General features: G+C 42.1%; 1 protein-coding gene across 1 annotated transcript in view; it reads right to left on the reverse strand.

Annotated features, from left to right (window-relative positions):
* Positions 1-883: 883 nt before the first annotated feature.
* The window catches only part of bbox1 (butyrobetaine (gamma), 2-oxoglutarate dioxygenase (gamma-butyrobetaine hydroxylase) 1), a 236,871-nt gene continuing 224,359 nt past the window's right edge, over positions 884-13,395 (reverse strand). The window contains exons 6-8 of the mRNA XM_078549550.1: positions 7,225-7,391; positions 2,574-2,770; positions 884-1,495 (exon numbers count right to left, since the gene is read on the reverse strand). Of these exons, the coding sequence (XP_078405676.1) occupies positions 2,604-2,770; positions 7,225-7,391 (334 nt within the window). The 3' untranslated portion in view covers positions 884-1,495; positions 2,574-2,603. The remainder of the gene's footprint in view (positions 1,496-2,573; positions 2,771-7,224; positions 7,392-13,395) is intronic.

Below are 13,395 nucleotides of genomic sequence, written 5' to 3' on the forward strand. Positions count from 1 at the left end.
AAGAAAGAGTTAGATATAGCTCTTGGGGCAAAAGGGATTAAAGGGTATGGGGAGAAAGTGGGAGAAGGCTATTGAGTTGGATGATCAGCCATGATAATAATGAATGGCGGAGCAGGCTCGAAGGGCCAAATGGCCTACTCCTGCTCCTAGTTTTTATGTTTCTATGATTCCTCGTCTTGATGCTAATATTAGAGTGAGGGATATACCGGGCCATGAGGCTACAGATTGTGTTCGAGTACAATTTTGCTGCTGCTGATGGCCCAAAGCATCTCATGGATGCCCAGTCTTGGGTTGCTAGATCTGTTCGAAATCTATCCCATTTAGCACGGTGGTAGCGCCACACAACACGATGGAGGGTATCCTCAATGTAAAGGTGGGACTTCGTCTCCACAACGACTGTGCGGTGGTCACTCCTCCCAATACTGTCATGGACAGATGCATCTGCGTAGGCAGGTTGGTGAGGATGAAGTCAAGTATGTTTTTCCCTATTGTTGGTTCCCTCACAGCCTGCTGCAGACCCAGTCTAGCAGCTACGTCTTTAAGGACTCAGCCAGCTCGGTCAGTCGTGGTGATGGACATTGAAGTCCCCCACCCAGAGTACATTCTGTGCCCTTGCCACCCTCAGTGCTTCCTCCAAGTGGTGTTCAACATGGAGGAGCACTGATTTATCAGCTGAGGGAGAGAAGTACGTAGTAATCAGCAGAAGGTTTCCTTGCCCATGTTTGACCTGCTGACCTGAGACTTCATGGGGTCCAGAGTCTTTGTTGAGGACTCCCAGGGCAACTCCCTCTCGACTGTATATCACTGATCAGACACCTCTGCTGGATCTGTCCTGTCGGTGGGACAGGACATACAACAATATCACAGCCATTCTAAACCACAGTGAGGTAAATAAACAATTTATCTGTTGATCTGGAAAGACATCCAATGCATGTTTCCCAAATAGCAGTTCACTTTCCAGATTTCCAAACTGGTTCAGTTAAATGACCAACAATCAAGTATTAAAACATGCCTCTGAGGAAGATTATAATAAGAGTGCTTGGCCCCAACACTCCCTCTAATATTATTCCATCCATGAATGAACGTTGTATTTTGCACCAATATCAAGATAATGTGTGGATGTGTGCCATCAGTGGAAACAAACATTAATCTTTAAAAATTTATACTAATCTTTGAAAAATTACCATAGGTATGAAAGAATATCATCCAGCCTTGACATGGTAACATGCTAGTCCACAAATTACCAGATTTACTGAACTCAATTTTAAATTTACCATGGTGGCATTTGAACTCATGTCCTCTCGGTTTTAAGTTTGGTACCAGAAACACTACACTTCCATAAATGAGAGAGGCATTTGTTATTTTAAAAAAATTTTGTAGCAGTATTTTACTCATTTGACAAAACAAAAGTTGAATTGGTAGCGACGGCTCAAGGCAAGGCAAGGATCTTCTGTTTCAATTTGACAAAATCGGACGAGCTAAGGAGTCTTTCCTTCTAAATGATAGAAAATGTGGAAAAGGCAACTTTTATTTTTTCAGCTTATTGAGTGTTTTCTTTACTTAAAATTGCTATGAATAGCGAGGAAAATAGCTTACCATTTTTAAAGTAAACAATGCATACAAAGGTAAATTTAGTATTTGGAAAAATGCATGGCTTAAAATGTCCCATGAAATAACTTCACAAGAACCTTTGTGTTATTACTTAGAGATGTGGACTCCCTATAACTGCCCTTGTTGTTTTAGTGTGTTGAATGTCTTTGGGATCAATCTTCATTGAATAATTCTGCAGAGCCAACTGCAGCAGTATGAGTAGATCAGTGGTGTTAACAGGCCCAAAATTCCTCTTAATAACCTACTAACCCTTTCAGCTAACCTCCAGCTCACTGCCTCTCCTGGCTCACCATCTCTCGAATTGCCGTCTCCCTCCCGCCCGCTGGTTCCCTCTCCCCAACCCTCGCTCTGAGTAAGGGCTCTGGAGAGGGAGGGAGGCCGCGAGTGTGCGGGTCAGGCAGGAGGGAAGTGGCGGGCAGAAGAGTTAGTGCACAGGCTGCAGAAAAGACAAGTCATGACATAGCTTTGGCTTCCAAGAACTGACGGGTGATTTTTGGCTGTTAATTCTACCCGGTTAATCGTCAGGCTTAGCTCTTGTCTGTTAATTTCCTATCGTGAGGGAGTCTACCTGTTCTTTGATCTGTGGGCTAGAGTGTCAATAAACCTCATTTAACCATCAGGATATGCACGGCTGTAATTGTATTCCGGATCAGTTATATCCAATGTCAAAAGGATACACTGCATATGAAAAGAAATCTTTTTATAAAACCAAAAAAAATTAAATGCGCAACACCTGATGTTCCACGGCCGCACAGGTGCGCATCTTAGAGGGAACATTGCTCAGCCATGCATCCCTCCCAATCAAAAATGCTTAATTTAAGTAACTCCTTTGAGCTAGCATTTTCCAACTCCTAGATACAAATAACTAGTAGCAATCCATCTATCATGTTTCTCCCATATGATCATTTCTGAGGCATGCATCGTCAAAACTTTAAGGATTACTGTTTAATGCTGAAAATCACCTTTCTATTATAGATCAATAGGCAGTTCTATTAAAACTGCTTGTTGCCATACAATGCTTGCTCTAGACAACGGAGCCGTGACATAGCCTCGTCCCAGCTTGCATATGCCCCTTCCAGGTGACGAGCAGAACCAGCAGCAGAAATATACTCCTGACGGCCATGTAATATCCTCCAGTTATTGAACGTTAGTACATCACCTGGAATCAAAAGACAGAGCTTTGTTTCTTTAAGTGCAACCCTATACAGGAAGATTCCAGTTCCTAATCTATTGTTCAAAGTACAAAAACAATCAGGGTTTCATGATACTTTTTTCACTCCTATCACTCCCATACAGCTCCCTGTGGTTTGTCTCCCCTATCTTTCTCACTGTCCGTCTCCCCCATACAAGCATACTGAGGGAATTAACACACGGAAGTATGATGTCATTGCTGTCACAGGGACATGGTTGAGAGAGGGGCAGGGTTGGCAGCTCAATATTCCAGGGTATAGGGTCTTCAGGTGAGACAGGGAAGGAGGTAAAAGAGGAGGGGGTGTCACAATATTGATCAAGGAATCAATTACAGCAGTAAGGAGGGATGACATCTTAGAAGGCTCCTCAAATGAAGCCATATGGGTAAAACTTAAAAACAAAAAAAGAGCAATCACATTGCTGGGAGTGTACTGTAGGCCCCCAAACAGTCAGAGAGAAATAGAAGAGCAGATATGTAGGCAAATTTCAGAGAAGTGTAAAAATAACAGGGTAGTAATAGTGGGGGATTTCAACTTCCCCAACATTAACTGGGTTAGTCATAGTGTGATAGGTTTAGAGGGAGCGGAATTCTTAAAATGCATCCAGGAGAGCTTTTTAAGCCAATACGTAGAAGGTCCTACAAGAGAGGGGGCAGTCTTGGACTTAATTTTCAGAAATGAAGACTGGAAAGTGGTAGAGGTATCAGTGGGGGACCATTTTGCAGATAGCGATCATAACTCCGTTAGATTCAAGGTTGTTATGGAAAATGACAAGGAAAGGCCAGAAATCAAAGTTCTAAATTGAGGGAAAGCCAATTTTAATAAGATCAGATATGATTTGGCCAGAGTGGACTGGGACCAGCTACTTTTAGGTAAATGTGCGTCAGAGCAGTGGGACTCATTCAAGAAGGAAATAGGGAGAGTACAGGGGCAACATATTCCAGTGAAGACAAAGGGTGGGACTAACAAATCCAGGAAACCCTGGATGTCGAGGGATATACAGGATTGGATAAAGAGAAAAAGGGAGGCTTATGGTAGATACCGAGGGCTCAAAACAGCAGAAGCCCTAGAGAGTATAGAATGTGTAGGGGGGAGATTAAAAAGGAAATTAGGAGAGCAAAAAGGGGGTCATGAAAAAACATTGGCAGGTAAAATAAAGGAAAATCCAAAGTTACAAGCACATTAAGAATAAAAGGAAAACTAGGGAAAGAGTAGGACTTATTAAGGACCATGGTGGTAATTTGTGTGTAGAGCCGGAAGACGTAGGTAGGGTTCTAAATGAATACTTTGTGTCAGTGTTCACAAGTGAGAGGGACAACGTGGGTATGGAAATCAGGCAGAAGGACTGTGATAGAATTAAAGAAATTAGCATAGAAAGGGAGGAGGTTCTAAGTGATCTGGCAGGCTTAAAAGTAGATAAATCTCCAGGTACGGATGAAATGTATCCCAGGCTGTTGAGTGAGACATGGGAGATAGCAGGGGCGCTGGTAATAATTTTCAATACCTCTCTGGCCACAGGAGAGGTGCCAGAGGAGTGGAAGACAGCCAATGTGGTACTGTTATTCAAGAAGAGAGGAAAGGATGAACCAGGGAACTACAGGCCAGTCAGTCTAGCCTCAGTGGTGGGGAAACTATTGAAAGCAATTTTGAGGGGCAGAATTAATCTACACTTGGAGAGGCAGGGATTATTGAAAGACAGTCAGCATGGTTTTGTTTAGGGGAGGTCATATCTCAAAAATTTGATTGAATTTTTCAAAGAGGTGACCAGGTGTGGAGACGAGGGCACTGCATTTGATGTAGTCTACTTGGACTTCAGCAAGGCTTTTGATAAGGTCCCGCATGGGAGACTGATAACAAAGGTAAGAGCCTATGGAATCCAAGGCAATTTGGCAAACTGGATCCAGAATTGGCTGAGTGGCAGGAAGCAGAGGGTGATGGTCGAGGGGCGTTTTTGTGACTGGATACCTGTGTCCAGTGGGATTCCACAGGGATCGGTGTTGGGTCCCTTGCTGTTTGTGGTATATATAAACGATTTAGACTTGAATGTAGAAGGATTGATCATTAAGTTCGTGGATGACACGAAAATTGGCGGGGTGGTAAATAGTGAGGAGGATAGCCTTAGATTACAGGAGGATATAGACGGGCTGGTCAGATGGGCTGATCAGTGGCAAATGGAACTTAATCTGGATAAGTGAGGTGATGCACTTGGGCAGGACAAACAAGGCATGGGAATACACGATGAATGGTAGGACCCTGGGAAGTACTGAGGATCAGAGGGACCTTGGTGTGCATGTCCACCGGTCCCTTAAGGTAGCGGGACAGGTAGTAAGGTGATTAAGAAGGCATATGGAATACTTGCCTTTATTAGTCGAGGCATAGAATATAAGTGCAGGGAGGTTATGTTGAAACTGTATAAAACGCTGGTTAGGCCACAGCTAGCGTATTGCGTGCAGTTCTGGAATCCACATTATAGGAAGGATGTGATTGCACTAGAGAGAGTGCAGAGGAGATTTACCAGGATGTTGCCTGGGCTGGAGAGTTTTAGTTATGAGGAGAGATTGGATACACAGGCTATTTTCCCTGGAGCAGAGGAGATTGAGGGGGGACATGATTGATGTGTATAAAATTATGAGGGGCATAGATAGGGTAGACAGGAAGGAACTTTTCCCTTTGGTGGAGGGATCAATAACCAGGGGGCATAGATTTAAGGTAAGGGGCAGGAGGTTTAGAGGGGATGTGAGAAAGAATGTTTTCACCCAGAGGGTGGTGGGAATCTGGAACTCACTGCCTGAAAGGGTGGTAGAGGCAGAAACCCTCATAACATTTAAGAAGTATTTGGATGTGCACTCGCGATGTCATGGCATACAAGGCTATGGGCCTAGTGCTGGAAAATGGGATTAGAGTAGTTAGGTACTTGTTTGATTGGCGCAGACTCAATGGGCCAAAGGGCCTTTTTCTGTGCTGTAGACCTCTATGACTCTGTGACTCATACAGAATTCTGGGCAGAAAGTGATGTTAAACCTGTGTTAAACATTAGCTTGACCTCAACTGGAGTATTATGTCCAGTTTTTGGCACCACACATCAAGGAGGATGTGAAGATATTTGAGAGGGTGCAGAGAGAATGGTTTCAAGGATGAGGAACTTCAGTTACGTTGATACATTGGAGAAGCTGGGGCTGTTTTTCTCAGAAGTTTGGGAGGAGATTTGATAGAGGTGTTCAAAATCATGTGATCTTGAAGAGTAGATAGAGAGAAACTGTTCCCATTGGGAAGGGTCAATAACCTGAGGACAGTGATTTAAAATGATTGGCAAAAGAACCAGAAGTGACATGAGACAAATGGATGACATATTCATAGAAAAGTACTTTGCTGTCTGCAAACACGCTCACAAAAACACATCAGTTGAAGCAATTATTTGATCATCTCACAAAGAAGTAATGCAGACTGATGGGTCTCCTCTTTAGTAAACGTTTTTAGGTTCAATAAAGAGGGGTTAAGTGAAGCGGGGTTAGTCAGAGGAATATGCCAGTCCAATACAATAATCTTCAAAACTGTCTCCTTGTCTACAGATGGTCCTATTGTGTAAATGTATCTCTGCTTCAGATTGTGAACCTAATCTGAACAGAGTATATGTGAGGAGATTAATGGGACGGTTGCAGTGGTGAGTGGAAGGCCCCAGATGATGGTACACCTGCAGGTTCAGAAGGAAGTGAGGTCTGGCTGATTTGAATTTTAAATATTTGGAAATTGGTCTCCCAACCTGTAATTCAGGCCAGGGGGTATAAGATAAGAACTTTGTAGTTGAGGGGGGTTCCATAAGGGAGAGCTGGAGCAGAAGGGGTCCAAGGATCAGCTTTGCGGCCCAACCGAGCACTCCTGCTCCTCACATCCTCCCAAGATATACACCCAAGTAATGTTAAAAAAATACTTCCCTTGACATCTTCTGGCTATCGTGCTGCTTCCCACTAGGTTTGATAGTGTGCAAACTCCTTCCATGAGTTTTTGTTAAATTCCTGTAACGTTGCCCATGATCTCTAGGGGCAGTTGAATTGAGTTTTAGTTTCAAGTTGGCATCTTTGCCAACAGCAAGAACCTTGGGTGACTTCAAAGTCAGTGAAGATCAAATACCACTAGATGGGAATGGTGTGACGTTTTCTACAGACAGGGTGTTAAAACTGACTGCCACGTTTCTCCAAAAAACTACAATTCTTCAACTGTGCCCTGCAGCTAAACTGCAGTGAACATTTTTCAAAATTGTGATTAAATATTTGAATCCATGCAAATAACAGAATTGTGTACTTCATGATTTGAAGGCACTGCTTTTGGAGGCCCCATGTGTTGCTTATTGAACAGTATGCAGGACACAAAGCGTTGATTACGAAAGATTGCAGCACTTAAAATGGTACTGTGTGGGTCAACTCACCTGCTTCCATCTTGAAGGTAACTAAGTTTTCTGGCTTGTACATAAGATCCACGTAGTACTTGAGAGCAGAAAGGAATGGGTGCACCAGTTCCACAGGGATGTCAAAGATTGAGTCCCGGGTAGCATTATTAAAGTTAATTTGAACAACCTTTCCATTATGATCCAAACTATATAAAAATGAAGAGGGGGAAAAAAGCTTTAGAACTTCTGCACTGGAATCTCTCCATTTCACTTTGCTTTTGTAAAATAAGTTCTTAGCCCATGTTATGACGTTGCAGGCGATGTGTACCAGATGGACCAAATCCACAAGGGAAACGTGGTCACGCTGTCACTATGGTTTTGCAATTTGTATTTATTACGAGATATGTGCACTGAATTCAGAAGTAATAAGTCCACCAAGACCTTTAGAGACTTTTAAAAATTAAATTAAAATATTTATTAACAAAATATAAAATATTTCAAACACATACATAAGACTACAATTACTCACTTCATAATAACTTCTAAAATTCCTAATTAACCTGACCCTCAGTTACACCCCCTTTAAGGCAACAGTCCAAAATAGATTTTAGATTTAAAACAGAACCAGCAAATTAACACAATACCCACTTGACAGTGGAATTCCAAATGGCTTTCCCCAACTTGCAGTTTTGTTATGTAACAGCCTTATGCACACATGCTGGAGGCTTCACTAAGGCTATTTCACAGGTTCCTGTGAGGTCTTCTGACACATAGCCTTTATTCTCATTTATATATGTTTCTCTCGTTTTAATATGTATATTCTATTGTTCCATATGCCTTTGAAACTGTATCTTCCTCATAATATAAACACTTTCATGTTGCCAATATATATTGTCAGCAACCTTTGGGAAAAATAAACACATTCCTTAGCCTTGTTTATCTGGCTAGTTGTAAACAGACAAAGATCCCTTTGAAATGCAAATATACCTTCATTTATCTAAAAATGCAAATTCCCATCACACCTTACATGCTAAGCCAGCATCCATGTTTACTCATTAGCATGTCAAGCACCTAACTTCCTTTGATGATTTCAAACTTGGAGTTCACTTGACTCCGAATATAATTAAATCACACACTGGCCCAACTATACTTACCCCCATAAACCTACTTCACGATAAACCAGAAAAATATTATGCAAATTATTATACTTTCATCACATCCATAATTATGGAACTGTGAGTCAACATTTTGCCACAGATATAAGCACACGAAATTGAGGCAAAGTGTTAATGGCCTAGGTGTATACCAGCTCTAGGATGAAATGGGGCAACATCTAAATTAAATTTATTTAGTTTTTTTTGACAAATTTAGACTTGAGTGTCAACTGATTATGATAAATGCTTCACGATCCTTGAAGTTAAGATTGGATATCTGAAATAAATACTTAAATCACTTATACCGATAGCTTGATTTGATTTTTTATTTATTGCAATTTGGATTCCGTTTACAGCAACAGGATTTTACTGCCAAAGCAAATTCCCCCAACAAATGACTTCTCAACATTTGCGGGACTACTTAATTCCATCTTTTTAACTTTCAGCTCATCTGCTGCTTCCTCGCATTTTGTCAACATCTGATCACTTCCTTCCATTTCATATTGGCCCATTTAAGGACACTTCAATCTCCAATTTCTCCCTGTACTCTACCTCCACTCTGACTCTCTCTGGTTTCTTTCACTTCTCCTTGCAACACTGGTGTTGATTTCTTCCTCTTTCCCCTACCCTCCTCAGTTGAGGCAAATGCTTCCAGGATGATTCTCCTGGTTTAATGGAAAAGGAAAAATCTTAACATCAAATTCAACTGATAAAGCATTGGCTTTAAAACAGGGCTGAAGAGAGATGAAGACAAAATGGAAGCAGTGGACAGAAGTAATATATTTAGGAATATTTTATGTTCAATGAAATATTTAGCATTACCGTGACTACTAGTAATATTGCAATAGAATTATAACCAATTCTTGTGCTTCAGTGTTGAGGTGAAATTTTAAAAGACTTGCCGACAGGTACAACATATTCTAAAGGTACTCTCTGGGCTATCTTTCCCATTCATTACATGCCACTAGATAATATTTATAGTCACTTGTAAGTGCAGAACTTGAGTATTACTGAAAAAAGGGACACGCTGTCGAAGCTTTTTGTTTGCACTCCATCAGGACAGATGTAAGAATGCCAAATTTCAAAGGCAGCAAAATTTATACTGGATGGGAAAAGTGTGCTGATTGGTTGGCAATTAGACTCTGATCAAGGCATTACATGGAGAATGCACCAGGAAATTATTGACCCCATGCATTCTTCATGACAATTTCATTTGGGGGAGGTGGTGGTGTAATGGTATTGTTGCTGGACTAGTAATCCAGAGACCCAGCATAATGCTCTGGGGGCCTGGGTTTGAATCCCATCATGGCTGATGGTGGAATTTGAAATCAATAAAAATCTGGAATTAAAAGTCTAATGATGACCATGAAACCATTGTAAGAACCCATCTGGTTCACTAATGTCCTGTAGAGAAGGGAATCTGCTGTCCTTACGTGGTCTGGCCTACATGTGACTCCAGGTCCACAGCTTAAATGCTCTCTGAACAAGGGCAATTAGGGATGGGCAATAAATGCTGGCCTAGCCAGCAATGCCCACATCCCATGAAAGAATAAAACAAAAATCCAATCAGAGTCGACTTGTCAACCAACCAACACCCTTTTCCATGCAGTATAAATTGTTGCTCCCTTTGAAATTGGCATTCTTGCATCTGTCCTTATGAGTGGAAAATGAAAAGCTTCAACGGCATGTCTCCAGATAATATTTCTTAAATCCTGAAAATGTCCTTGCTTTGTTTTTGAGAATTTAATTATGAAGGTAACATGTTGCAAAATGTATTCACTTGAGTCAGTGGTAGGGAAAGTATTGGATAAAATTCTGAAGGAGAGAATCTATCTCCACTTGGAGAGGCAAGGTTTGATCAGGGATAGTCAGCATGGCTTTGTCAGAGGGAGGTCATGCCTAACAAATTTGATTGAATTTTTTGAGGAGGTGACCAGATGTGTAGATGAGGGTAGTGCAGTTGATGTAGTTTATTTGGATTTCAGCAAAGCCTTTGACAAGGTCCCACATGGGAGACTTATAAAGAAGGCAAATGCACATGGGACACAGGGTAATTTGATGAGGTGGATTCAAAATTGGCTTAGTTGTAGGAGACAGAGGGTGATGACAAGGATGCTTTAGTGACTGGAAGCCAGTGTCCAGTGGCGTACCACAGGGATCTGTGCTGGGTCCCCTATTATTCGTCATTTATATAAACGACATAGATGACTAGGTGGGAGGTAAGATTAGTAAGTTTGCAGATGACACAAAGATTGGCCGAGTGGTTAACAGTGAGGTTGAGTGTCTTGGGCTACAGGAAGATATAGATGGAATGGTCAAATGGGCAGATAAGTGGCAGATGGAATTTAACCCTGAAAAGTGTGAGGTGACACACTTTGGAAGGAGTAATTTGATAAGTATTCAATGAACAGCATGACACTAGGAAGTTCTGAGGAACAAAGGGACCTTGGCGTGTGTGTCTATAGATCTCTGAAGGCGGAAGGGCATGTTAGTGGGGTGGTGAAAAAGGCATATGGGACACTTGCTTTTATCAATTGAGGCATAGATTACAAAAGTAGGGAGGTCATGTTGGAGTTGTATAGAACCTTGGTGAGGCCACAGCTGGAGTACTGTGTGCAGTTCTGGTCGCCACATTATAGGAAGGATGTGATTGCGCTGGAGGGGGAGCAGAGGAGATTCACCAGGATGTTGCCTGAGATGAAACATTTAAGTTATGAAGAAAGGTTGGATAGACTTGGGTTGTTTTCTCTGGAGCAGAGAAGACTGAGGGGCGACCTGATCGAGGTGCACAAGATTATGAGGTGCATGGACAGGGTGGATAGGGAGCAGCTGTTCCCCTTAGTTGAAGGGTCAGTCACAAGGGGACATAAGTTCAAGGTGAGGGGCGCGGCTTAGGGGGGATGTGAGGAAAAACTTTTTTACCCAGAGGGTGGTGACGGTCTGGAATGTGCAGCCTGGGAGGGTGGTGGACGCGGGTTGCCTCACATCCTTTAATAAGTACCTGGATGAACACTTGGCACATCATAACATTCAAGGCTATGGGCCAAGTGCTGGTAAATGGGATTAGGTAGGTAGGTCAGGTGTTTCTCACGTGTCGGTGCAGACTCGATGGGCCGAAGGGCCTCTTCTGCACTGTGTGATTCTGTGAGTTTAGAAGGTCTAGGGGTGTAACCCTTTGGTAACTGAGGTGTTTACAATGATAAAAGGGATCTGATAGGGTTGGTACAGAGAAACTATTTCCTCTCGCTGGGGAATCCAAAACAAGAAGGCATTGTCTTAAAAATTACAGCTAGACCATTTCAAGGGTGAAATCAGGAAGCACCTTTTCATACAAACGAAAGCGAAAGTCTTCACCACCATCTCGTCACAAGATATTAATGTCACTGGAGTAGTAATTCCGGAACCAAGGCCGATACTCTAGGCACATGGGTTTATATCCCACCATGGCAGCTAGCAGAATTTAACTACAATTAATTCATTAAAACCTGGAATTGACAGAAATTCTCAGTAATGATGACTGTGAAACTATCATCAATTGCCATAAAAACCCATCTGGTTCACTAATGTCCTTTAGGGAAGGAAATCTGCTGTTTTTACCTAGTCTGGCCTATATGTGACTTCAGACTCTTAACTGCCTTCTGAAATGGCCTAATAAGCCACTTAGTTCAATGGCAATTAGGGAAGAGCCACAAATGCTATCCTTACCAGCTACATCCACATCCCATGAAAGAATTTAAAAAAACTTAAACTTCAATCACATCACTCCTTAATCTTCTAAATTCCAGTTAGTTTGTGTAATCCTTGGAATCCAGGTATGATTCTGGTAAATCTACGGGGCTCCCCCTCCAAGGTCAATATATCCTTCCTAAAGTATGGTGCCCAGAACTGCTCGCAGTAAGATGAACCAAAGCTTTGTTCCTGTGTACCACTCCTCAGATACTGCAGCAGTCCATGTCCAAATGCAGCAAGACCTGGACAATATCCTGGCTTTGGCTGACAAGTGGCAAGTTACATTTGCATCGCACAAGTGCCAGGCAGTAACCATCTCCAACTAGAGAGAATCTAACCATCGCTCCTTGATATTCAATGGCAATACCATCACTGAATACCCTACTATCAACATCCTGGGGGGGGTTACCATTGACCAGAAACTGAACTGGACTAGCCATATAAATACTTTGGCTACAAGAGCAGGTCAGAGGCTAGGAATCCTGCATTGAGTAACACACCTCCTGACTCCCCAAGGCCTGTCCACCATCTACAAGACACTAATCAGGAGGCTGATGGAATACGTTCCACTTGCCTGGATGAGTCACTCACCATCTTGACTTGGAAATACATCGTCGTTCCTTCACTGTCACTGGGTCAAAATCCTGGAACTCCCTTCCTAACAGCACTGTGGGTGTACCTACACCACATGAGCTGCAGCAGTTCAAGAAGGCAGCAGCTCACCATCACCTTCTCAAGGACAATTAGAGATGGGCAATAAATGCTAGCTTAGCCAGCGACGCCCGCACCCCATAAATGAATTTAAAAAAACATAATAACCTAATTGATTTATCTTGTGGTAAGTCACTTTGCGCGTTGTTTATTCTCTACTATATAAATATCAAAATGGAAAGTAATCACATCAGATATTTACTAATCATACCCTTATCTTTTATACCATCAGGATTTTTGCACTTCCATGCACCATTAAACCACCAAAAACTAAACATATGTCCAAAAACTACTGTCTGCTTAATAAGGAAGTTATTTTCCTTCATTGGTACTCACAGCTGAGAAGCAGCCCAGAAGGAAGAAACAGTTTGGACCGTACTCTTATTTCCAAGTTTTACTGGTGTTCCATTTTAAGGTATACAAGACCAGTTTGGACCAGTATTCTTATTTCCAAAACAAAAACAAAAATACCTGGAAAAACTCAGCAGGTCTGACAGCATCTGCAGAGAGGAACACAGTTAATGTTTCGAGTCCGAATGACTCTTCATCAGAACTAAGGAAAAATAGAAAAGAGGTGAAATATAAGATGGTTTAAGGGGGTGGGGGGTGGGACACG

This window comes from Cetorhinus maximus, chromosome 9, assembly GCF_964194155.1.
Source record: "Cetorhinus maximus chromosome 9, sCetMax3.hap1.1, whole genome shotgun sequence".
NCBI lineage: Eukaryota > Metazoa > Chordata > Chondrichthyes > Lamniformes > Cetorhinidae > Cetorhinus > Cetorhinus maximus.